The 26,228-nt window shown below is 40.0% G+C and overlaps 1 protein-coding gene across 6 annotated transcripts in view; it reads right to left on the bottom strand.

Moving 5' to 3' along the window:
* Positions 1-3,992: 3,992 nt before the first annotated feature.
* Nlg-4 (neuroligin 4) overlaps positions 3,993-26,228 on the bottom strand; it is a 425,248-nt gene continuing 403,012 nt past the window's right edge. For 3 of the 6 annotated variants that reach the window (XM_076765746.1, XM_076765745.1, XM_076765748.1), the window contains 4 exons: positions 11,699-12,032; positions 11,227-11,490; positions 10,579-10,741; positions 3,993-8,105 (listed from right to left, as the gene is read on the bottom strand). In XM_076765746.1, the coding sequence (XP_076621861.1) occupies positions 7,956-8,105; positions 10,579-10,741; positions 11,227-11,490; positions 11,699-12,032 (911 nt within the window). In that variant the 3' untranslated portion in view covers positions 3,993-7,955. Of the gene's footprint in view, positions 8,106-10,578; positions 10,742-11,139; positions 11,491-11,698; positions 12,033-26,228 lie in introns of those variants that run through there. The other 3 variants (XM_076765747.1, XR_013079732.1, XR_013079733.1) reach the window with 3 other exon arrangements.

Raw genomic sequence — 26,228 nt, forward strand, 5'->3', positions numbered from 1 at the left:
ATAGATAAAATTGTGAACGTACAAACGTCGTCCGCTTTTACGCTATATATAACGCTGAAAGGTTACGTCCTATCATAAATTCAAGAATCCACAACAAAAATTCTCGTCCGTATTCTCGTGATTCCCGCCTCGATTCGCAGCTCTGAATATGCTCTAATGAATAAAACTCGTTTACTCGAACGTGTCTAGTACAGAATTAAACATTTATGTATTACCATCAAGAACTGGTATACAGGTTGGGGCATTTGAAATAGGTCACTTGAATAACTTGGTTCTTTTTAATAATAGAAAAAGAAGTTTCAGACAAGGTTTGTTTGCTTTTAAATGGATGACAATAATTTTGTTTTTTCGGTGATTCACCCCATCGAAGCAGTTTTAGGAATTGGCGGAGATAACTTCGCGAACATTAGTGAGGGATTACTGTATCTATCTATTGCCTTCTTGGGTTCCCCGTGGCGTCACCTCCCGTACTCGTCACCAGACCGTTGCTATATGTGTACGTATACATTCCTCGACTGACCGCCCAATATCCCGTCATTTAAGGCAGGGCGTGCTAGGAAGCCTTACTGACAAATACAAATTGTCTTAGAACGCCGTGTTATCATTTGCATTAGATTCGTTCATTAGATTCGTGGAAATGTTATGGTCCTGGACGATCAATTTTATGGCGATCTAGGCCGCGAGAATGGCGGAGAAGCTTGAGTCGCGGGCAGCGCGACTCCTCGGGATCCTGGAAAACTAGCCAACGGAGGACACGCAGATAAGTAGGTAGATCTGGACCAGTTGGCCGGTCACGTATGTGAATGCCGTGAATGCTCCGAGCTCGACATTACGACGGTGTATTAGTACCGGTAATTCCGCCACGATGCACCGGACGTGGATCACGGGTGGAAGATAGATGACATTGTTTCCTGCTTCTCTGGAGAGATAGAGGAAGAGAGAGAGAGAGAGAGAGAGAGAGAGAACGCACAAAAGCACTTCAACGGAGAGAGAACAATCGTCGTGGAACAGAGAGCAGCTCAATAGATTGAAAAGGGCGAAGCGGTGTTTGCGAAGGAACAGGTTCGATGCGACGGAACAAGAAGACTGACTGAGCCAGACTGAGAAAAATCGCGGAAGGGGAGGAACTTCCCTCTGAAAGTTGTTGAAAAGAGACGGCAGACCATAGTTATCGAAGAAGAGAGAGGCTTTCTCTTTCCGTCGCAGTCGAATCGTCATTTGCAGCACGTCTAGGAGAGGCCGACGAAGCGGCGTATTCGCAGAGACCGAGGATGACGATGATAACAATGATAATGACGATGACGAGGTGCAGCGACCGGCACGAATGACGGAGAGTCTGTGGCGTCGACTGAACTGCGCCTGGGAAACAATGCCTGCTGAATTTCCGCTCCGATTATTCGGCACTATGTAATGTATAAAATGAACTTCGAAACTGATACGTGTGTCTTGGTGCAGTTCTGCCGAACGAGCGTCGTTCGAATTATTTGCTCCTACGGACGAGATTTCGATACGTATTTTCCTAAAATGATCACCGGAATAACCGGAGTATCGGATCGAAATGTCACGTTTATCTTCCAGCTCGATAATCATTTCTTATTCTAACTCGTTAACGTTATAAACATTCATTCTTTGGAAAGCAGAGTCAAAAATAATTAATTAAAACATATTAATTTCATTTACAATTGTTCATTGTTGAGATTTATTGTTCGAGGAAAACGTCAGAGTGACACATTTCTATTACTTAGACTGCTCGAGTCCGTCAAAGAAATCTATACAAATTTTATACACACGCTGTTCTGAATGCCGTTCTTGAAATCAGCACTATGGGGATGTGTTATCGATCGTAAATCTTGTTCTTGACCCACGCTCGAGCGACATAAATTCAGCGGGTCGGTGACGTCTACAATTTTATTTCTTCTCCAGACAGGTTTTATCCTAAAATATTATATCCTGGGGGGTAGAGCGTCTTAGCACGGAAAACGGTGTCAAGGAGGAAAACCGACAGAAGGGGAAAGGCACCGTGGAATCCCAGGAAAGGAAACACTTGTAAATTCGATTAAACGGATCGAGAGATTCCCGTGAAGAGTTTACCTGCGAAATTTATTGCAAAAAAATAACACGTTTGGGCAACGTGTGTTTTCCTAATGAAGTTTACTTTATATTAAGTTATGCAATTAATTTCACGAAGTATAAAATGCTAGTAAAATAGCCTGTATGTGTTTGTCACACACACATTGCCTGTTTGAGTTTCAAAAAGTTAAGTGCGTAGCAAATTAACTCGATCGTACGTTCTACTTTTGCAAGACAAAGCTACAATTGTTTGGAGTGTACACAATGTGTTTGACTTTAATCACGTAGAAAAATGCAAGAGGTGAACGCTCAACGATAATATCTCATTTACGCTTTGTGCTCGGTAAAACAGCGCAAGTTCGACGAAAAACACGGAAATTGCGAGAAACTTTCAACGTCGCGCCGGAAAGAATAAAAGAGGCCAAGGTATCTACAATAAAGACGCACGAGACAATGTTTTCTTTGTCTCGACGAAAAAGTTCGTTTCCCGTTTCCTCTTACTGCAGAGTTACTCGCTTATGGGATAATTTGCATTTTATGTGGGAAACGTATGCATATTTGCTTTGCCAAATATGTATGCAAAACTTTTCCTATCAGTATTTTGATGATCAAACCGTGTGCGTGGCAAACGTTATTTATTACGATCCTCTCAGGATAAACGTATTAGTTTAACTATATAAAATACTAAATGTGAGCGTAATGCATGAAATAAAATGGTAACGAAGAAAGGAAACGAGATATAGAAAGAAGTTGTAATTTTTAAATAAGTTAAAAACAAAGTTTTGTTTTGAATCAATAAGCTGTTTAATATTTGCCCAATATAGAAGAAAAGTATTGCAATCGAGAAAAATATGTCTTTATTTGTTATTCACGAATATATTTTCGAAGGGAAATCTGGTCTGCTAAGTATAGCAAATATAACTTGAGCAAGTTGTAGTAAGAGATTCTCTTTCTTAAACACTCCAAAAAATTGACACTCATCCATACAAATTGACACCACATCCCTTCAGCGTTCAAACACAAAGTAAAGCAGTTCTTAACTTGGGCACTGTTCATGAACAGAGGACGCTGTATTCAGTCCTCAAATTATGAGTTGATAATACAGTTTCGCAGACATAAAACCCTGTAGAATATTAAATCTATTTTATACTTCGTATATGATTTTACAACGATGTTAAACTTAACATTCATCAATGGTAAAAAGTTTACTTTATTTATATTTGATCTATAATATGTATTCTCATTTGTCGAGCCAATCGTATCTACGGTCGAGATACAGTAGTCCCTCATAGAAGATATACGAGTAGACCTTACACCTTATGGACTTTCGTAGTCCAATCTGACTGTCATACCGACCTGAAAATTCGGAGGTGATTTTACCGTCCTCTTCTCATGAATGGCGGTCAGTTGAGAAATTATTCACTGAATCTTTATTATATTTCCTTTACAATTGCAATTTTTACCCAGGGTAACCTCGACCGTACGGTATTAACAAAATTATTCGTGATACAGGGATTAATCGTGTCTTCGAAAGACGAGAGAGTACCCCTTCTTTACCCCTCGCTGAATTGCCGACGTGACGACTATGGGGTCGTCATTCGTTCGGTGAAATTTGGCGTATTTAGACCTGTCGGTAGTTTGGTGTATAATAAGATACGTGCTTGTATAGAATAGACGTTGCATGCAATGCTTTGTTCTATCACACGGATTGGGTAGAAAAAGATAAGGGAAGAAAGAGTTTTAATCATTTTTAGTTAGGCTATAGTTCCCAAGATCAACCTTCCTTTAAACGAAGATGTCGTTCAAAAACTATCGAGTCTTTTATCAAGTTCGCATTTCAGTTCGTGTGTTAGCTTTGTATCGTATTTAAATAAGAAAGAAAAATTCATAGTATCTTTTGGGAAAAACATTTAACACGTACAATTAGTATCTCCATGTATTTTGTTATATATTTACAATTTGATAACAGAAATGTTAAACGTAACAGGTAGTCTCGCCCTCGGTCGAAAGATGGATTTTTAAATCTTTCACGTGGAGTGCAAGGCCAGCTAAAAGTCACATAAATGTAATAATATTCGTCATAATAAATTCATTACAATCCATAATATGTATATGTAATATACGTTATTTAAATTTTCTTAAACAACTGTTTAACCGGTTCAGTGTTTCTTTTCATCGTAATTCTCCTTTACCGACCGTGGCTTGTTCTTAATTACGTCTATTATTACTCGCTTTTCCTTTTTTAGTCTTTAATATATTCGGATTGTCCATACTTGATGATATTTATTACGTAACTTTCTCACGAAATTCCCTTACTTCCGCGAGCCCTTTTTTTTAAATAAAAAGCATCGTTCGGTGCAATAAACTTTGTTCCTTGTTCTTATCTCGTTCATGGTAATGTCGAAAACGACCGATCGGATTTCGAACGCCGCACACGCCTTTGCGACAACATTGAAAACGCATCCTTTGATTCATTCTGCTTTAATTGCTTAATGTATGTACAAAAACTTTGATTTTCTGTTCTTTTTCACTAACACGTGCACTTTTTTCTCCTTTAAGCTCGGTTTTTACGACTGAGTTTCATTCTATTTAAAACAGAATTTTAAGTCCATCGATCATGACAGTTTTCTTTAACACTTTTACTGCTGCTAACGCAAAGTGAGCCTTTCGCGTATGAAAAGTTCTATATTCGTGTACTCTTCCTTTTTTTTTAATCAACAAAAGTGGTTTTAACAGCTATTTAATTAATTTCTTTTATTCCGATAACAAGATTTTGATTTTCATCGTTCGACATCAGTGAAAGTGTTAAACTCCGTTCGTTGACCAAATCTTTGAAAGATACTGTTTATAGTATTAAAACCAACGCACGTGTGATACTAAATTTCGTAATAAAAAAAGTGAAACTATAGAATTCCTTAAAAATTTTCGAATTTATAGCGTTAGGTGATTGAAATTAAATTCAAAATTCTTTATACCAGATCAGCGATTTAAGGTTTGCGAACTTGAGAAAAAAAACAGAACAATTCGGATACTGTTACTACAAAATTAAAATAAAATACAACTCGTTTTAATGCAAAAATTTACCAACATTGATTAAGATATTTCTTATAGTAATATGGTTTTCAAAGAATCGAATCAAGTCGGATGTCGGCCCTTGTCATTCTGATCGATTAAAAACACTCTGCTGTGCTTTCTCTCGCAAATCTCCGAGTTTTGTGGCAGTGTGTTACGTATAATAACGGATTTACCTTAAGTCTTTATGTTACACCTATATGTATACGTATATCTTTACAAAAAGTCACGCACACTTTGAGTTCGGTATTAATCGAAGAATCATTTTTCTTCTTAACACTTTGACATTTGTGAGAATTAGCGTGGATTCTTACGAATCTCGATTACGCGGTGTACAGTCACCTATGTGCACCTTTAACAATAACGTTCTCGCGTACAGTCCAGACCTAGTCACTTTCGAAATTTTTTAGTTTGCATGGAATGTTTATTCCATATCGTTTATCCAGTATTTTCATTTTCAATAAAATTGTCTTGTTACTAGAGTAACGTGAACAATATTTAAGCGTACTTTGAACTGTAACCAGATTATCAGTAAATCGTAATATTATCGTATTCTTTCAAAGTTATTTTACAGTCCGTTTAACTTGAAGATAGAGTGTGAAAATTCACAGCCGAGTGTTTGTTACAGTCACTAGGCTTTTAATATTTTTTAAATATCTACTTTATCTCATTTAGCAAAAATCAGTTCGTTTAAATAAGTACCAAACACTTTTATAACGATTTTTTCCATAAAAATAATTTTCTGGATCCCTTAGGAAACACTTTCTAATTGGGTACGTGTTTAAAACACTCTGTATAAATCTGTTTTGTAATTTTACGGTGATCGTATCATTATTAATGATTAAATTGCGATTGCGTCGCGGCAGAATCACGAATGTGAGCCAGGTCTGTCTCGAGACGTCGTTATTCTATCGTTTTCTGTCTTTTTTTTTTTGCAATGCACGTGGTGATTCGAGCGAAACGAAATCTTCTTTTCGATGGCGGATTTCGCAGTGTTACCAAAAGCGTAGAAAAAACGGTGATTTGCATGTGTCGCGGTACAGTCGCTACGTTTATCGGTGAAAGCGAACAGTCTTTCGTAGAAGTGGTTGTCGCTCGATTTGATTTTCATTTCTGAGTAAAAGACGAGACCAGTTAGGTGACAGTTGTGCGCACTGAGACGATGAACCGCGTTGCTCGTCGACAATCGAAGCTTTTGATTGGCAAAAGTGAACTTGTTTTTGCACGATCAATTACGATTACAAATTTCGATTATATCTATCAATTATCAGATAGAACTATTGGTTATTTGATCAGTCTTTGTTACGTTTAGATTTTGGTAGACGGTGAGAACTATCTATGGAAGTCGAGGTATTCGAACGGAACTTATTATATTGTGCGTCAACAAATTTTTAATTCTCTTATACATGTATGAAACAATTCGCATAAAATCGTATCCGTTGGTTCGTTCGACGAAACGTAAACGAAAGAAAATGTACAATCGTATATTATAAGAAAAAGGTAATTATTTATGTAAACTCGAAGGGTACGCGTGGGTTGGTGGATTAAAAAAATGCAAACAACGTACGGATGTTAAAAGAATTTGAATTACGTTTTCGTAAATATACTACTGGTCTATAATATGTTATCGCAACATCGTATGACAATAGTCAGGAAAAAGGTTAAAAATGAAATGTTCGTCGGTTTTTACTTTGATCAATCAAAAGCGCAGCGATTAGTCGACTGGTTAATGGGCAGTTTTTGTTACGATCTGAGCATTGATCTCGCGCACCTACACCGCGTAACGTTTACAGAAAAATGGAGAAAGAAAGGGAAAGAACGGACGACTAAATGGTACGCGACACGAGTACAGGTCCTCTTAGAAAGTAGCAAACGTTTTTTGGCGTTCTTACGGTATAAATTCACTTTATGTACAAGGAACATCTAACATCGTAGTGGATAACGTTTTATACACGGGTCTCCATGATCGATTCATGTTGTTGAGCGTCTCTCCCTCTTCCCGTAACACCTAGAATTTATTTTTATCGACTAGCTAGCTGAATGTACTGCGTTTGATTTCGCCTTGAAAGGATGTTTGATTGAAGTTTGATTGATCGTAGAAAGGTGTTTTGCCTTTTGCGCGGCGACGGGAATCTCGTCCTCATCGACGATATTCACGGTCCATCTATCGTCCTCGATTAACGATAGACTTCCGGTATCCGTCGAGACGTCCACGGTGCCAAGATTCGCCTTCGATGTTCGTACGAAAGAGTCCTCTCGCTTTCAAAATAACCTTCACAAAACGTTCTTCGAACCTTTTAAAATAACCATCACAGAACGTTCATTGGACTTTCCTGCCTCGACCCAACGATTCTCTCGAGAGTTCTCGAGTTATCCTTTCCAGAGTAAAACAACCAAATATCGACTAATCACACCCATACGAAGATCACTCGTTTTTGCTTCCGTGGATCCGATTGCATCGCGCGACGTCGTTTTTGCGACGGATACCTCGTGTTCGATCTCTTCTCTCCTTTCCTCTTGATCTTTCGTCGTGTTCTTCAACATCGAGCGGAAGCTCCATCTACCCCCCTCCGTTAGTCGCTGGCTCGTTGTTACCTGGACATGCAGGCAGCTGATTGGAAGCAACGTGTCCGGGCCAGGTACCAGACGAGCCTCTTGTTCGCCGTAGTCTTGAAGTCCCAGGGAACTTGGACGAACTTGGTCGATTCAAATTCACCTTGACAGGACCTCGAACGGCATCGACGAGACTCTTAAAGCAAGGTCGACGCCGTCAGGACATCCGGAACGACTGGTTTCGGAGGGGGGTCCAAGCATCACACTCTCATCTCGCTCATTGCTGCCTGGGACACGCGACTTGACACAGTGGCGCTCTGCAGCAGGGGCTGGTTTTCTGGCGGACTCTTTGCTCGAGGGGGTGGTGGTGCTCTTGGTACTGTCAGGTGTATGGATCCGTTTGGTGGACCCTGAAAGTTCAAGCTCGTTAGAAAGTTACCGGTTCTTCGTGGTCGGAGTCGGGGACACGGGTTCACTTTTTTAGGTCGAAGGAAAATTGTATCGTTAACTTTAGCGTGGATTAATGTAAACCGTATCCTGTTGGAAAATGTTCACTAACGAGCGGAAACTGTCTGGTGTCTCCTAATTTTTTAATGAAATTTTTTTGCGGTGTCCGCGAGGTGACCCTTGATAAACCTACGAAGCAATTTGATGCGGTTCGTTACTGTTTTTAAATAAAAAAATGTTAAAGTACATCTATCATGAACGTTGACCTAAAAGAATCAACGCGATTTGGCCAAGCAAGTATCTTTTGATCTGAAGTCGGTTCGAACTCGAATCACACCGAATTGCTTCGTAGATTTATTAAAGGCCACCTCACGAATACCTCACGAAAAGTTTCATCAAAAAATTAGGGAGATACCACGAGACTTTCTCTCATTAAAGGTAGCTTCGTTAAGGTTCTGAGGATAATAGTCTGAGATTTAAGTGTTTGTCTTTTTCTATGTCTTACCAGCTGATAAATGATTTGATAGATGAATGCTTTATGTAGCATTTAAATTATCCCCGATGTATCTGTTGATGGTACAACCTTAGATGTATCGAATCATGTAAATGGTATACACATAGATAGATTCGCGAGACTTTTAATGAAGTTAGCTACATGTTATCGAAGCTTTTGTCATAAGGACATTGTTTACACCCAGAAGCCTCGAATAGGATTAATTATCAAAATTTGGATCGCGAATATATATAATTAAAATTTTTATATGTTGTTTTAATGTCTACACTATTTTAACAAAGATCTGTAACTCCTTTGTTACTTTATAGCTTAGGGACTTCCTATAAACTACAGATGGAAAGCAGAATTATTCTTAAAAGTATTATTCGATGTTACGTTGACATAAATGTCGTTTATTATCGAGAAAGTTTTCTTCGTAATAAATAAAGCGTTGAATATTTGTTTTCGAGTAATTCGCCGTTCAACTTTGTCAAGTTCTTTAGTAATGAAATTCTCGGGGATAAAAAGACTTCTCGTCTGTTGGAATTCAGACTGTTGTACCAACTTAAAATAAAATCGAGTTACGCCAACTGTTAACAACGCCAATTTATGTTATTCAATGATTAAGGATCTTTATCAGGAGTTCGAGGAAGAACATCTCGGAAAGGAATTGAAAACTAAATACGATGATTGGATACTTTGAAGACTATTGTCTCTGAAAATAAGCTTCGATTCTTCAATTTGAGGTAATCTTCGAGGGAAAAATAAATTTAAGGAACAGGAAACAGTCGTTTGGATATAAAGTGAGAATTAAAATCAATGTTTTGTATCTATAGAGGTAGTTTGTCAGATCTAGTGTTAATTCACGCCATATCAGCTTAAAAAAAAACTCGCGAATTCTCGTTGAAAATTGAAAACTTTGGAAAATATGAAAGTCAAAATCAGAAGAAGTTAGTTAACTCTGAACCGTTAAATTCTGCTTAATGAACCTTTCGTTGGTTCCGAACTCATGGTCTGCGTAGTAATGAGATAGGCGATGATACTGTTCGTAGGTGGAATAACGACCCACGAAGAATGTCAGAAGCTTTGCAGACTAAATTTCATCAGCGCGGCTTAGGAATTTAAAAGTTTCTTAATAGGATTATGAATTAAACTTTCGAACGCGTCACGGTCGTTAACTGAACTTTTTGAAATCAACGACGAACGTAAAATTTTCGACCTGGGGCTACGGGAGTTTCCCCTTCTGCAAATAAACTTTCTGTTTATGGATAATAAGAGTTACGGATCCGGCGCATTATTTTTTAAGGCTTCCCCGTTTCGTCGAATGAAGAGATGTCTTGATTACGTACAACAAATTGGTAATAACTAAAACTCGTTACGGTTCACAGTCGCTCGTTAAATATTCAGTAACATAATAAACTGTAATGAAAAATTTTTTGAGAGATTAACCTCCCCGTGAATATTTTTTTTGTTAACAAGACACACGATATTTATCCTCTTTAAATAGTCAAAATAGTTTTCTACGCTAGATCGTCCGAATTAAATGCGATTTTCACGAATAGTTCCTCTGCGACTTATTAAAATTTAAGAACCGACACCATTGACTATTTTTAATTAATCACTCCGTATATTGTAAACAAGGTGAAGTAAATTTGCTGGACGATGATAGGGAAACTCGATACTTTAAGGAGATTAGAGGCTCAAGTTTTAAAGAGATGAAAAAACTAGGAAAACTTGAGAAATCGTTAACGGCACAAAAACGTCGCGAAGCTTGACAAAAAATAGAGAAAAGGGGGAAAAATCTGGTAACGAAGGCGGGAAAGATTTTAACGGTTTAGAGTAACGCATTAAATAGCGTAGCTATCTCTGTACGATGGCGGAATCTTCACTTATCTCCGAGGGAAGTTGAAAGTAACGTTTGGAGTAAAACGATAGGCTCTCACTTGGGTTTGCGCGTTCATGTCCTGTATGACGGAAGCTCGGGGAAGAGTGGCATGCTGTTGCTGATGTTGCTTTTGATAGTGATGTTGATGAGGCAACGTGTGAGTTCCCTGGCCCTGTTGGAGAAGCGTGTTGGGATCGTTCGGAGGGCCTTTCATTACGTTCCTGTAACGACGATCGATCTTTACGAACTCCGTAACGGTCAGGAACAAGACGCAATCGTCGAGCATGTTGATAAAGAAAATTGAAAGTCGTGCAGTGGGTTACAATGAGGGAAAAGGTGGCCATCGAGCGAGCAGATGCGAGTCTTTCGAGATAAATGACGCGTCTTTGGGTGGGTGACGTGAGAAGTATATTTACAAAAAAATGGTTGAGATGAGGGTGTACGAGAGACAGTATTCGACACGATGAATGGCATTGCTTTCGTCTCTTACGAGCTGTTCGTGTTATTTATAGATGAAAGGGAATATGGCAAATAGCCACGAACAATTGGGATACGACAAAAAGAGTCATGATGTTCGTGTTAAGATTGGAGTAAGAACACTCGGAGGATCTGTGACCACCTTTTCGTTGACTTGCTCCACTGCGCGCCAATTAATCAAGTCACGCCGCTCCTTTACTTTTAGCACTTGTCGAGAGAGGTGGAGTACCTTCGTAACATCTCGTTTTCAACGTCGACGATAACCTGACCGCCGCCAGGGAAGTGGGAATGCGGCGGTGGCGGCTGTTTAAGCTCGGTGAAGCCACGCGGTCCGCACTGTTGATTCAACATCTGTTGCTGCTGAAGGCTCTTCACTTCGAGCCTCGTCTTGTCCCTCTGATAGTAGACGCCCGCGAAAATGAGAACGTTGAGAATCAACAAGCTGCAGCCGATGGCAATCGTGACACTCAGGGCTGTCGAGTACGCGGCGTACCTGTTTTGGTAGAAATAAATCGAACATTCAACGATTTGGTAAATTTTATCTATGAAAACGATAGCGATAATTTATTTTACGGGTAACCCGATTTTAGTACACATATAACACAGTACAGTATCGAGTTTAAAACTTGGCTCGATAAGATGCCGGTTCATTAACGTTTCCATTACTAACGATGCACCGAGTGAGACTGTTTATTACGTACCCAGCTGCGTCCAAACTGGCCAAAGTGTCCGTGCTGGCGTTATGAACGTTTTGAAGGTTCGTACTCTGAATATAACTGACACACGTGGCAGCGTTGTAATCGGTCGTGGTCGGTGGCTCGGTGGTAATGTTCTTCCTTTTGAATTCCTCGCTGATCCTGCTCAAAGGATCCGGTCTCACCGATCCGTCGTACAAGCTAGGGTCCGAGTGTCCTCGGAATAAATTGTGCCTAGAGTCCACATCCTCCATTCCCGCGCGATGAAGCTCCGGAACTAGGCGTAGCCAGACGGAGAGTTGATGAGCTCGATAATGATTCTTCATTTTCGGTCTGAGACCTAAAACAAAGCATGGAATCAACTTTCTTACCGATTCTAAGATCGAAGAATATTTTTATCGAAGATAGAATTGGTTCGACTTTAGAACAACATTTTTTTCAAGCTTTTCAAGCAAAATGAATGAAAATTGATCCAAGGTTTATTACGCGTAGGTTAATATGTAACTTGGGCGAAATGAATTTTTCGTCGTAATAATCGCCGTTTTATCTTATTCGTAGTTTGTAGAAAGAAACTTCCAAAGGATGAGAACCGTTCTCTCATTAAATAGTTTTAAAATGCATTTCGTGTATAATGCCATTAACGGCGAGCAAACCGGGTATTATGATACTTCATAAAGTACGCTTCATTAAAAAAGTTCCAGAATCGTCTACGGAAATTTCCACGTTGCTTGGTCGCTGTACATTATCGAGTTATAAAATTCTCGACATGTAATGAAGAATTTATGGCGCCACAGCGTTTCGTTACAATCAGAATTGTTCGTGCTTCTTTAAAAGTAGCCTTGGTACGGAATGAAACTCCTTTTAGGGAAATATTTCAGTTCTCGCGTGAAAAAAGGAACTGGACGAACGCTATTATTTTATTGCGACAAAAAAGCAATTACTTCAACTGGGCGCGTTCGAGTTGAAGAATTCAGAATGTTTTCAAACGAAGTATATTCTTTTTCTCTTTATAAGCCAAGTTCAAAGTGGATCTGTTTTCAGTTTGCATAGAAAATATTAAATTTTCTGATTTTCCTTGAACACTGAGAAAAATTCCTCTTTGAAACTTTGATGTTTTAAGAGTTCAGAATTTTTTAAATTGAAACTCCTGGCAGCTTTGATCCGTGAGATTTTCAATTACCAGAACCGTATAAGCTGTAATAACTAAACTTTTAAATATTTAGGACAGAACTACGTAGAATTGGTTTCCATGGAGCGTTGCATCGTTAGCGAGGATTTGCAAATTGTCGTCGTCAAATACAGATGGTCAAATTTACGCATACATTTGAAAATCATTCGGAAAGCGGCGAGGAAACTTGGTGAAATCGCTGCTGGCATTGGCGCAACATTAATTAGATCGAATTTTTAGTCGAAAATACGGTCTAGAGCGGTCAGTTAATTAAAGCTGGCCGTGGCTGACGGATTTGCCATCCCGGCAAATGAGAAAACGACCAGCATTAACGCGCGTGCCACCGCGCGTGTACGAAACTGGAACAATGAAATTAATGAAAATAATTGTTCTGCGTGATATTCGGGATAGTTTGCCGGTAAATGCGCATCGTCATTCCTAGTAAACTGCTAAGAATTAACTGCGAGGATAACCGCGAATAAGAGACACATTCTACGGTCGAATACGTTTCGTTTTCGTTTTATTGTTTTGGCAATTTGCAGTAATCGTACTACTGTGAATCGAAAGAACAGTAGTTGACAATAATTTCAATCGGTGTCACGTAGCAGGATTATCTTCTGATGGTATACACTTCTTCTAGTATTCGAACTAATAGGTTAATATGAGCGTTCAGATAATGAAATTTTAAATTATTTGGATAATAAGTGCTGTGCAACTATACATTCCTATAATTGGAGATACGCGAAAGTACGTTAGAAATTCTCGAGACGTTTAAGGGCAAATTCTCGCTGGTGGAAACGTTTCCGTACGCGACACAGTGTTGTGGAACAGGCGCAAAGCGTAGAGCGATTTCTGACAGGAATCACCGTATCGAGCTTGTGAATTATTTCGAAGCACGACTGTGACGTTTGATTTGCTTGAAGTACGCTCGTGCAAATTAGGAGAGGAGATGAGGATAATGAGGATATGAGGACAACAGGAGGATATGACGGTCGAATGCTCTTCGATCTTTGAGTCTCATCAGACGATTAGCTTGTTTCGTTTCAGCACACTGATCCGCGAAAATGTCTCGTGATCCCGTAAACTGTAGATCAAATGTATATCGTAGATCCCTTGATTAAATCTTGGGATACCTGAGATTCCAAAACTATTTATTTCCATTTGTTCCGTTTTCTTACTTCCTCGATAGACTCCCACGGATTTAATCCTATTTCAACAGATGCGATTCCGTAGTAAGTTTCGTTCGTTCACCAAACGTTTACCCGATCAGTGGAAGAACATATTTGAGTTCTCCGTACGCCCTAATTAAACGGGAAAATGCATTATTAAATTCAAGCGGGCGAGCGTAATTCAACGGGAGATTTATCGGGGTGCAAAACGTTTTCTCCCCCCACTTTTAAACAATTAGTGCTTGCGAGAATTAAGCGCGATACGGAATTGAAATAATTCCTCGTTTTATTTGATCGTGAATCGAATTAATTCTCCGGTATCGTTCGAATTATAATTTAATATTTTCAAGTGTACTTTTAAGGATTATCGTTTATATTTAGCTGGGGATATTTGTATCCCTTGATTGAATCTTGTCTTCTCGAAAAATTCTTACAATTATTAATTCTGTGATGGCTTGTTGCTCGGAGAAGAAATTAAGCGAGACAGCAGGAGGAAAGAAAAGGGAATAGAACAGTTTTCTAATACAATGGAGCTTTAAATTCTTTACGAAAAAAATAAAAAACGAAACTCTAAATTTTAACACTGTCATACTAGAATTCCCTCTTAAAGGGAATTTTCTCTCAGTGGTAGGGATGAACATCGGGCATTTAAGCCATAGATCAGTTCGGGCATGTATCCAACGTTCACTGTATAATGAAACTTTTCAATTCTTCGAACACCTGTGGAATGGCTTCATACATAGCCTGGGAAGGGGAACCGTTTCCTCTCCCTTCCCTAAGGGAGTTTTTCCACATAAAAAAAAACCGGAACATACGATCACGTACACATACACGTTGATTCGAAAGAACAATATTGTTCGTTTTGTTACGTGAGAGTTAATTGAAAAATGTTCAGGGGAGAATTCTGAAAGTTCGTCACTCGTCGATGTTTTAAATCAATATTGGACGAACGGTATTGATCGAAACAAAAGGATTGCAAAAAAATATGCGGAGTGAAATATCGCCTTCGATTCGACGCGATATGGAACAAATCATCGAGTACGAAAGCGAACGAAAGCTCGATTCACCGATCCAGTTCATGCTTCAAAATGTTTCGTGACTACATTTTGAAAATTAATCCTTTGAAGTTCGCGATCAGCGATAAGACGCGTCGAGATACGTATACAATATCTCCGTTGAAAGTAAAGTTTCGTAGATCCATAAATTTCGGACGCATTTTACGAAGCTTCTCTGTAACGATCCTTCTCTTTCAGTCGATTTTCGCGGACCGTTGCACGACTGATGATCGATAAAATCCATTTTTGGCCGGCCATTTTACAGCTTTTCACTCTACGTCGTGTGTATCGTTCGATTTGAAAGGGTAGCGCCGAATTGATTGCCTCCGAAGTACCGATGACCCAGCTGTGATGGGTCACGATTCAGTGATTTCCAAACGACGACTGATTCACGAAGAGATTTTATGCTCCCAGTTGACTTTTCGCGAACATTTTCAGCTGATCCATGACGCTCGTTTTTCCTCAAAATTATTTGTTTGCTGTTTAAAATATAATTTCTGGATGACTTAGCTGTTCAACACTCGTAAACAGTGTTTGCAGCCTGCTAAATTAGGCAAATTATCGTCCACGAGCTAGATCGGGCCTGTCATATATTGTTATGACCAGGTGGTGGTTCCGTTTTCGAGAAAATCGACTGTCTAGTTTGTTCAACGTTGCAAACGATTTAGTACAATTTGCTTGGCGTGTATTTTACTTCTGCGGTTGTCTCTGTCCGAGATAGTGTTTACAAAACATCGATAGAAACGTGTCTACACAGTTTGGTTTACGATAGGAGTCAAAGTTTATTAGACAACGTAATAGTTTGTTTCGAAGTAGTAGAACATACGACAAGCAAATCGTACTAAATTTAAATAGTTATGAAAAAACTGAAAATGTATAGCTAGTGAATCGAACAAGAATTTTTTCATTTTCTGGACTGTACCCTGCTCTTGTTTTTCTTTTTGTAGTTTTCGCGACACGACGAAGCTTGATCCGTTCGGCGAATTTCTATCATGTATTTTGGATTGTCTCTCCAAGACATATTTCACGGTCTGCAACACACGTAACGTCGCGTTTCATGACATTCTCTAGATTTAACTGGAGATTCCTCGACTTTTCTCTTTCGTGACATGCAAAAAGGAAATCTATTCTTGGAAACTACGCGAAGAAGTATATGTCCGAGACGATACAGCTTGTTGAAACTTTGTTATTCGGATACGGGTGAAAAAGCTTACCGTGTAGAATGGATGCGATTTTAAAATGGTCTTCGAAATACAAAACCTTATACTTCTTACTGTTCGATAATAATCCAACCGTTTTAATCGCTGATAGATATAACGTCTAGCAGACGAAACTTGCCATCGTATTGGAAGAAAATTACGTAATTCCCAGAACGGAGAGAATATTCTGCGGTAAGGAGAGAAAACAAAACCCAAAACCTTGAGTAGCTGAACCGTGCGTGCTTTGCACCCTTCAATCTACACTTTTCAAACGAACAGCTTTTTCGTTCACAGATTAGTCGGTCGGCCGAAAGGAGGGTTTTATTGTAGACGAGAGGTCGTACCTCTCGAAAAAGTCCTCGCTGGTCCGAGGAGCAGTTTTCCCTCTCTTTCTCGATCGAATACAGCCCGACAACTGGAAAGAGTCTGAATATCAAGCAGCCTCCATGTGCGGAGCACACGAGATCGAAAGACTATTGGCCGAAGAAAGAAGAAAAAAGTGCGGAAAAGAAAGAGAACAGGTTCGAGGCAGCTTTTCGGGATAGAAATGGGAAGAAGCTGGCACGTGAAATACGGATGAAAGCTCGAAGAACGAATCGCGCGGAGGGTGGCTCGAGGGGGATGAGGAATGAGGAGATGAAGCGCATCGCGACAGAAGCAGAAGAAAATATCATGAGACATGTGTTGGCATTTATGCCACGACTTATCTACTGCGATGGGTTTTCTCGTTTTATTCTCCGGTGGGCAGCGAGCGACTGGGATATTCCCGTGGAAAGCTCTCGAAAAGTCGAGAGAATATGGCGTCTGCTCGGGAAAGACGTCCTTTGGAAGTTTAAGCGCGTCTTAAAAGAATAAGTCGTTAGCTTCGGTGTATGTGTGTATATACATATATACAGTGTGGGCCGAGTAACTTTATCAACTCCAGTATTTTCTTTAGTCTCGGGAATAGGGAACGATGTTCCCGGCGAGGTTGAACACTTTCGAGACTTTTTGACGATGTACGGTGAAAATATTTTTATCTTCCGAGGAACATTGCTCGAGTGTCCGAAATCGTTTCCATTTTTCTTCAAATCTAACAGCTCTAGACGCATTCTTTTCAGAACCGTGTTTCTCGACACTCTAGATATATCTCGGGAATTACTGAACCGACTTATTTCAAATTTTGTCTGAATTGAAAGCAGATTTAAACCTAACAACGCGTATTAAAAATAGTTAAACTTTAGGCGCGTGCAGTTCCGAAACTATTAGTGCTTTATCCATTATTGAGCCACTGTTAGAAGTGGCAAGACCTCCCCTTTAAAATGGCTTTTGGTTTTTGTCGATCGGACTTTCCGTTTTCGAGATATCGTAATTTACGTAAAAGGTAATTTTTTTTAATTCGACCATCTCACTGTCCGGCTTACGTACAATAGCCTATTCACGCGTATTAAAAATACTAAAAGTTTAGATGCGTGCAGTTCCGAAACTACTAGAGTTTTATCCATTATTGAGCCACCGTTAGCAGCGGCAAAGCCTCCCTTTTAAAATGGTTTTTGATTTTTGTCGATCGGACTTTCCGTTTTCGAGATATCGTAATTTATGTAAAAGGTAATTTTTCTTACTTCGACTATCGCTGTCTTCGTCTGACGCGTCGCGCCGGACCTCTCTTTCTCGTACGTGACTCGTGACCGTCTGGCCGACTGACCTACTTTCAATGTGCGCGCGCGGTCAACGGCCTTGACAAGGCCGTAGTAAACAAACGCTTCGGACTCTTATATTTCCGGAACTAGCCACCGCATCGACGCGAAACTAAAATCGCTATATCTCCGGAACTAATAAAGCTATCGACTCGTACAAACGCTCATTTTAAAGGGCATTTCATCCTCTATCTAATGATCATATCACATATTATAATTTATGCTATCTTCCATGTTTATTTTGAAGTTTACTTTGACACTACTACATACCCAAAGAAGTTTCAGTAATTCCTATTGATTATAAATTGTTTATTTAATTGAAAATGAATTTAAAATTGTATACAGAGAGAGATTTGTACTCAAGAGATCTCTATCGGATAGGCAATTATCTAGATCATTATTGAGACTTTTTAAAACGAATAATTTAAGGAATACAAATACGAAATCGTTGTTCTGTTAATTTATAAAGTCTCCCAAGCTATTCGATGAATTTTTAAGCTGTCGCCGGAAGGATGAATTGTCGTCGCGTTTAATTCATGCGCCTTTATTAAATTCGAACGGATTGGCCAAGTTCATCCCGATTTTGTTAATTAAACGCTTTCTCCGCGAATATTACGTTACACCGTCTGAAATACGATTTCACGGTGTAAAGGAGATTGATATGACCGGGCAGGGATTGTTGAATCGTAAGAAGAATAAAATCCAGGTGACACGAGGCCGACCGGAATACATTTACTTTTTTCCGTCTCCTCTGGTATACCTGGAGTGCCGACAGAAACACGAGCAAACAACATTACGGAGTGTCGCGCGGAAGTCGCTGTGATCCTCGAATCGGATTTTCATATATTGATATGCGAACTTTTGTTGGGATTTTCTCAGATCTTTGGATCCGCGAATCTTCGATACCTAAAACTCTTCTCGGTGCTTTTATTAGTTGACTTTTCAGGATTTTCTTTCATTTCCTCAACACCATAGATTTCTGTTTATACGGGGTGGCACTACGAAACAAAATGGTATAAAAAATACGTCCGTGAGCTTTCTACGATTTTTATTTGACGGAAAACTACATTTTATCTCTGAAAAATCGGGTTATTGTCTTATAAGAACCAATTCGTTTTAACTTTTTTCATGCTTCTATTTTGTTATTAAAACATTCACTGATTATTTATCTACGAGACTTAAAACTTTTCCCTTTGTATTCACTTAGTCTTTTCTTGTATGTTTACGTTATTCTTTTTTCTTTTTCCATTTTTTCGACCGTATTTCTTTTTGTATGGAATTGAATTAAAATTAAATTATCAAAGTCTGGCTTACCGAGGTTTCACTAGGCAGAGCACGCGAGGAAGTGGGTAAAATACGCTGAAAACACAGTGGCTACGGTTCTAAAGTTCAGAAAGTTTCTATATCCTCCGCGTTTTCTTATGTATTTGTTTTCTTTCTCTTTTTCCGTTTTCTTGACTGTATTTCTTTTTGTACGAAAGGATTCGTTTCGTATAAATAAATCACATTTAAATTCAAATACGAAACTTTGATATTCTGATATCATCCCTAATGCTCGTCCTACCCGTTTTTGGATACGTCTATCTATTCCTGTTTACAATACATATAAATTGTCTGCATTTCAGTGTGGTCTTTAGGTTTGATATTATTTTCTGTGTTACTGTTTATTAGGAGAAAATCGAAAAACAGGAATACAACGCAATTTAGGAATTTATGACGCATCGATCGCTCTTGAGTAGCAAGGAATAAAACGTTAGCACGCGTGGTCAGTAAAAATATTCTCATGATCGTAAAGAACTTTTGAATGGCATGATTTCTAATTTATGGTTAGCCACTTAGTGAATTCATGCACCTTCTCCTTTGATATTCCTATAAACAGCGTGTTCCTAGTGTGTACAGGGTGTTCACGCAGTAAATCCAAAGTTTTTCTCATAAAATGGTAGGTGCTTATCAGAAAAATAGAAAGGAAACAGTTTTACTGCTTTTTTATTACCAATGTAATAGTGTCGCCAATTTTTTATATTTGCAGTACTTTGCACACAGGTGGTCAGTAATCTATCAAAGTAAAAGCTTAAACAAAGTCTTTAAATTTCGAGAAAGAATTTGATTTTTCGGAATTTGATCGTCAATATCACAGATTTAGAAAAGAAAATTAATAACTTTTTAACGAAGCCTCAATCAACAAATTGTTATTCTTGATTTTCGTCTTATTTTGGCCTCTAGAATCTCCCATTCAAATTTTTCCCAGGGGTGGCCAAACACCCTGTACACGTGCATACGAGTACGCTGGTCCTTGGAGACAACGTCGGCGCATCATGCGCAAACGAACAAAGCTTGGAAGATCTACAGATCGCCGCGAGCCCAAGCATGGTTCAAATTAAGTATTCTTAGCCTACGCGATTAAACTCGCAGCAAACAGAGCAGCACGACGCGGTGCAGCCAAAGTGGCGAGTCCGTGGAAATTGACACAACAAGCTTATTCCTGGCGAGCCATCGGCGACGACCAATAGCGGTGCACTGGTTGGCAACGGTACAGCTTCCGGCAGAATTATTGTTGGAGTTACCGTTATTAACGGAAACGCGGAATTGCGAAACCATAGAGGCAGAGGGCCGTGGAATCGTCGTCGAAAACCGTGAAAGCGGTTACACGACGGAAAACGACCGTCGACTTGCGAATCGCATTCCCCTTTGTCCTCTCGATTCCGTTTCTCTCACCCTCTCTGACCATCTCTAGCTTTTATTGTCGTGTTTTTCATAACCGCCTTAAGCCTCGTACACTGTCTCGATAATTGCATGGCTACTTCAACTTTTATGCGATACCCTTTCACGAGGCACGGAGACACTCATAAAAACACGAATGGTCTGTCGCGAACCGCTTAAGATATTATCTTTATGAATCATTCTTTGTGCGCCGTAAGAGCTTATCGTTGTCGCGACGTCCATAGTTTTGATGAAGTTGTTTCCACTTGTATATACACGCGTGCGTATTTTGCACGCCATTGGACTCTGTATCCCGACGTTTGAAGCTCGGCCTTTTTTATTCAAGCAAGTTATACGAACTACTTTTGAAATTTTTTTGTAAACGTGGATTACTAAGAAGTCGTTTGCTGTTTCTCGTTTCAGCTAATCGATTGAAATCATTATGCACATTTTCAAACGACTCTTTCAGAGATGCAACAGTTTCGGGACGCTTCTGCTGCTAAATACCTCAGAACCGTTGAACCAGTTTCGCCAAAACGATGGCAAATTGTAATATTCATAAGATTCTGCCGAGGGACACAGAAGCAGAACTATTCCGTGCCCGCGTCTGTGTGCGTTAAATGACAATGACGGTCGAGACTTTCAGTCCTGGGTGCCATTAGGAAAAAGTGTTTCGGGGCTAGGATGGGGTTGAAAATAAAAGGAAAGAAAGAAAAGGCATTGTGAGGATGGCGCTCGAGGAACGTAAAAGTTTCTTCCCTCCTTAGAATTTTTAGCGGTCACGGTTTTATAAAACTAACGAAGACTTTCTCCGGTCGACTAGTTGAAAACATCCTTTGTCTCCGTTAAATTCTTTATCAAACTTTGATATAAGACCGAGGGTACTTGTTTTATTACCAATAACGACGACATTTAAAATTTTCATTCTCTTGTTGTGTGCATCATTAAAATCCATTACACGTTACTCATTATTATATTAATCAATTACAAAAAAGCCTGTAAATGAAATGAAATTATTTTCCTATAACTTCGTTTTCCCATCGTGACCTGTGCACATCGAAATATTATATTAACCGACGAAAGGGAGGTAATGAAATCAAGAAAGAATTTTTTAAAATACGGTATCATACAAAACACAATTCGTTGCGGCTATTGGATAAAAGGGGTGCCAATACACGTTCGGTTATTTATTTGTATACCCTCTATTAAACGTCGTTTCCTAGCGGGACAACCGATTTGGTCTTCCGCAACATCTTCACGTACTCGGTTGTTCGCATTTGCGGTAATTGTCGGGGTAGTTTCAGGGTCACGGGGATGGGGGAGGGTCCTCGTACGTTTTCATTCTACCGGATTCCTTTGTCGCCGCGGATTTATATGAACGAATGCTCTTTCTCTTTCGTTCGTATAAATCACGAAAGATCACTGGGTCGGTCGACCGACTCCACGATAGTTGATTTATGCATCGTTGCAAATCCTTCGTCTCGCGTTCTCCAATTTGATTTGCGTTCGTGCCAATTTGCTCCCAGGGACGGGATAAGCTTGGCCACCGGAGGGAATTCTGATGCCAGTATCGTGAGTCTGGAATGACTTCCCGCGGTGAATCCAAGATCAGGAAGGATGCGATAGAATGAGGGAAGGTAATGGGACCCTTGAGAATCCTGAGAGTCGCGTTCCTACGGCGATAGGGCGAGGAAGGGGAGGCTTGGCTTCAAAATTTTATGTATGCCTTGTTCGTCGTAATTGTAATCGAATAGCTTCTGGCAAAAACATTCTGATCGCCAGGAATGGCAACGGTTCGTGGTTGGGTCGGGGAATACTATCAGTGTGGCATACGAACAGGAATGGAACGTGCTTAAGCGAAACAAATAACATATAGATTCATTATTTTGATTCATTTATTTCGTTAATTCAGATTGACGTTGTTTATCTTAAAAGCATCGAGTATTCTGGGAGCGATGGCGTTAAACGTTTGCCTCGATTTAAAGAATCTTTTTCCTAGATTACGTTGCATCGTAAAGATCGAGCAAAAGATTGTTCTTCGTAATCTGTTGAACCTTTGTCACGATTCATATCACGATAAAGAAGAAAATTCGTGCTCCCTAAGAAACTGGCCAAGCTCGTCGACAGTCGCGGGACCACTAATTCGTGGTTTTTGGGGCGAACTCGACTCACTACTTCCCTAATTGGAAGTCTCCTTTCCTTAGTTTAGCGGGCAAGTCGTGCACAGCCGCTGTTAGGGATCTTCCCGGTGACCCATTGCGCCAGTTTTCATCCCCGAGAAAAGCACAGTTACGCCAGGAGGAAAAACGCGACGGACAAAAGGGGCTACTGGAAGCTTCCTCCGGCGGTTTAATCACTTTACAAGCCAGGCCAATGGCAAGGGATTAAAACGTAATTCAGGAACCACCATTCCGTCGTCACGAAGTCCCCCAACACTTTACGCTCGCGGTAATCTCGACAAATTAAACGTCGAATCGGGAACGAGCTCGTCTTCTTTGTTTTCTTTTTTTTTCCATCCTTGCAATTACTCCTCCTTGTTTTCCCTCGTTCCCTCCCCTTCGTTACGAGCGGAACGAATTCCTCGCGGCTTACTTGCATCCTTCGGCAAACCGTAACGAGGAAAGTTCTGGCAAGACGACTTAAAGAGCATAACGCTCAGTCGTTAGAACGAGTTTTATTTGTCTGCTGCGCCAAATTCGTTTCCAATGCGAGCCTGGCCGTTAAAACCACCTTCAAACGGTTGCAATACGTATTTTTTCGCTGAAGACGTTTAAGGGAGAATTTATTTATATCGTTGTCACGCGTACAATAGCGTCGTTAAAGACCTTAGTTATCTAATGCAACGACGACGCAGCTGCAAAAATGTGATTCTTTCGGGAGACGAAGAAAACCAATGCATAAAAAAGTAATTCGCATAAACTATCAGTTTGATCGGATAACGAGGAAACGTGATCCATATGTTTACATGTTAAGCTTCAAGGGCTTCGGGGCACGTTCTCACGTTATCCGATCTAGTTCAAATTTTACAGAAATTACTTCTTTATAAATTGGAACCATTTCGGGAGAAGCGTGAGGAGAAACAAATTTCAAGATACAAACATAAAGACTACCATAACGTAGACGTGTGACTCGATAACATCGAACTATTTAAGATTTTTGGTTCACGTTGCGCTGATTTTATTCAGTTTGAAATAGAAGATGACCTTAGTATAATTTTGTAGCAGTACCAGCTATATAATTTGCATTTAAATTCTTCTGAATCCCCCAGCTAGTTGTTGGTTATTTTTTTTTAGTACCTTACTTAACTCGAACTCTATATTCTGCACATTCATGATTAAAAAATTCAATACGTTACAATAGATAAAAACAATTCGAACAAGTGTGAAAACCATTGGTCCAGAGTGGCATCGACGAATAAAATTTCACCCTTTCAGGGAATATCAGAGTTTTGGGAATTCGTAGCGTATTCGTGGCGCGTTATTGCACGTATCCGAACTCAACTTACAATTAGTAACGTGTCGACGTCTTGATGGTTGTCGTAAACAAATCGCGAATGTCAAACCAGCGCGAGAAACTCAAAGGGTAACGACGCGTCGCGTCGTTTGGAAAAAGCACGGTCTGGCTTCAGTATGCAATTACTCGAAGGTAATCGGGTCGCGTAGAAGCGGCCCGATCCACGATTAAGGGGATCGATCGTCGCTCGGTGCAATCGTGCAAGCAACGGGGCCGAGGCGAGGATTGTCATTGTAGTCGAATTTCGAGCTTCTGTCGGGAGTTTATTTCAATTTCCAATCTAATAAGAAATTCTTTCGCAACTATTCTTCGCCGATTCCGTTTTTCTTCGTCCTCGTCACTTCGACCTCCTTCCCCAAAGTAAATTTGTTTCGCGATCCTTCCTGGCACTTCACCCCCCATCTTCCTCCTTCTATCGTTCGGTCGTATAGCACCCATCGCCACTCTGGCAGCCATCTTCGGCGTCCTTCAACCCCCCTTACCCTCTCGAGGCGTCGCTATCGCTCGACTCCTCGCGTCATCTCCCCCAAACCTCTCCCATCCGTTCGTCTTCTACACGACTTATCTTCAGCTATCTGAAACGGTAACCCCCTCCAGCCCCGTATCTCGTTGCCGTTTCTCACCGTTTCTCACCCTTGTCGCGTTCTATTTCTCATTTGTTCGCCGGAAGCTTCAACAGGAAGCGACGATATCTCCGGCAAACATGACCGAGGCCCGCGGGCGATGATTATTTCGCGATCAACGGACCATCGCCGTTGTCTAGCTTTATGTGTTCCGTTGCGAGCCAACAGAGTCACGATCAAAGTGACGATAAAGGGGTATCGAACTTCCTCGATGAGGGCAATTTTTCGGCTCGAGGGCTCCGATTTAACGCGTTCGCTGCCAAATCTAAACCGTAAAATTGTTTGCGAGTCCCAAACTTTGATTTTAGACAATTGTGGACTACGTAACTTAAAATTTGGTACTTATTTTCATAACTTCGCTAAAATTCATGAAAACCATATGTATTTACAATGTAATCCAGTTGAGAATACTGAATATCAACGGCATTCTTAATTTATAGATCCAAAAAAAGATATTCTCAATAAATGGGGTATAAATAATTGCTTGCACTAGCATAGTCAACAGATTTAAAGTATGTTTTCTTGCATTGAAATTTTACTGATCTTCGTGTTCGAACCAGCATTCGAATGTCAATATTGCGGTAAACAATAAACTTGTTTTATTTTCTACGTAATCCTCAATAATCGTTGCAAAAGCTGTCATTGCGCGATCGTTAAACTTGCGAACGTTCGAACACAATGATCACCTAATAAACTCGCAGGTGTCTGACGACAAACGTTTCCCAAATATTTGCGGATCGGTCAGGTCGAGGCTAATTAATCATCCGGCGTGCTCGAAATCAGAGGTTGAGCGCGTACAAGCGATGTACAAGCGTTCCATAAATCCCATCTGGAAAGAGGGGAGGAGCGTGAAAATTTTATGAGTGGCCACGTGAGAAGGATATGAATATTTCATAGCCCTCTTGGACAGTGGACCACCTGATAACGGGCTACGCGCGATAAATCATTTTTCGATCTAAATGTAAATACAGCCAGGCCACGATGCTAATCGAGGCCTCGGAACTGTTCACCTTCCGATTCAGCTCTTTTCTGATGTCTTCTTTTAACGCTGTCGCGAGAATGGCGATTTTTAAGGCGCGATACACAGAGTGTACCAGAAAAAAGTAGTCTCTTTGACACGTTCGCTCCCATAATTGAAATAATTTGAACGCGCAGCTAAGCAAACTTGAAGCATTCGAACGCCATTCAACATCAAAAAATAATTATCTTTTATTCCAACGGATCTATTGTAGTGTAAAATCAAAGCGTATTTTTTTTTAGTTCCAACAGCAAAAACGGACATTTCATGTACCACAATTAACAATCTAATCTATTTCCATACCGTTTGGAATTTAGGTGCTGTTTCATCAATTTTGTAATAAATAAGAACTTAAAATACGCAGAAATACAGTAGATATTGGAATACGTAGGAATCTCAAATATGGTTTTTCGAA

Source organism: Colletes latitarsis, chromosome 5, assembly GCF_051014445.1.
Source record: "Colletes latitarsis isolate SP2378_abdomen chromosome 5, iyColLati1, whole genome shotgun sequence".
Classification (NCBI taxonomy): Eukaryota; Metazoa; Arthropoda; class Insecta; order Hymenoptera; family Colletidae; genus Colletes; species Colletes latitarsis.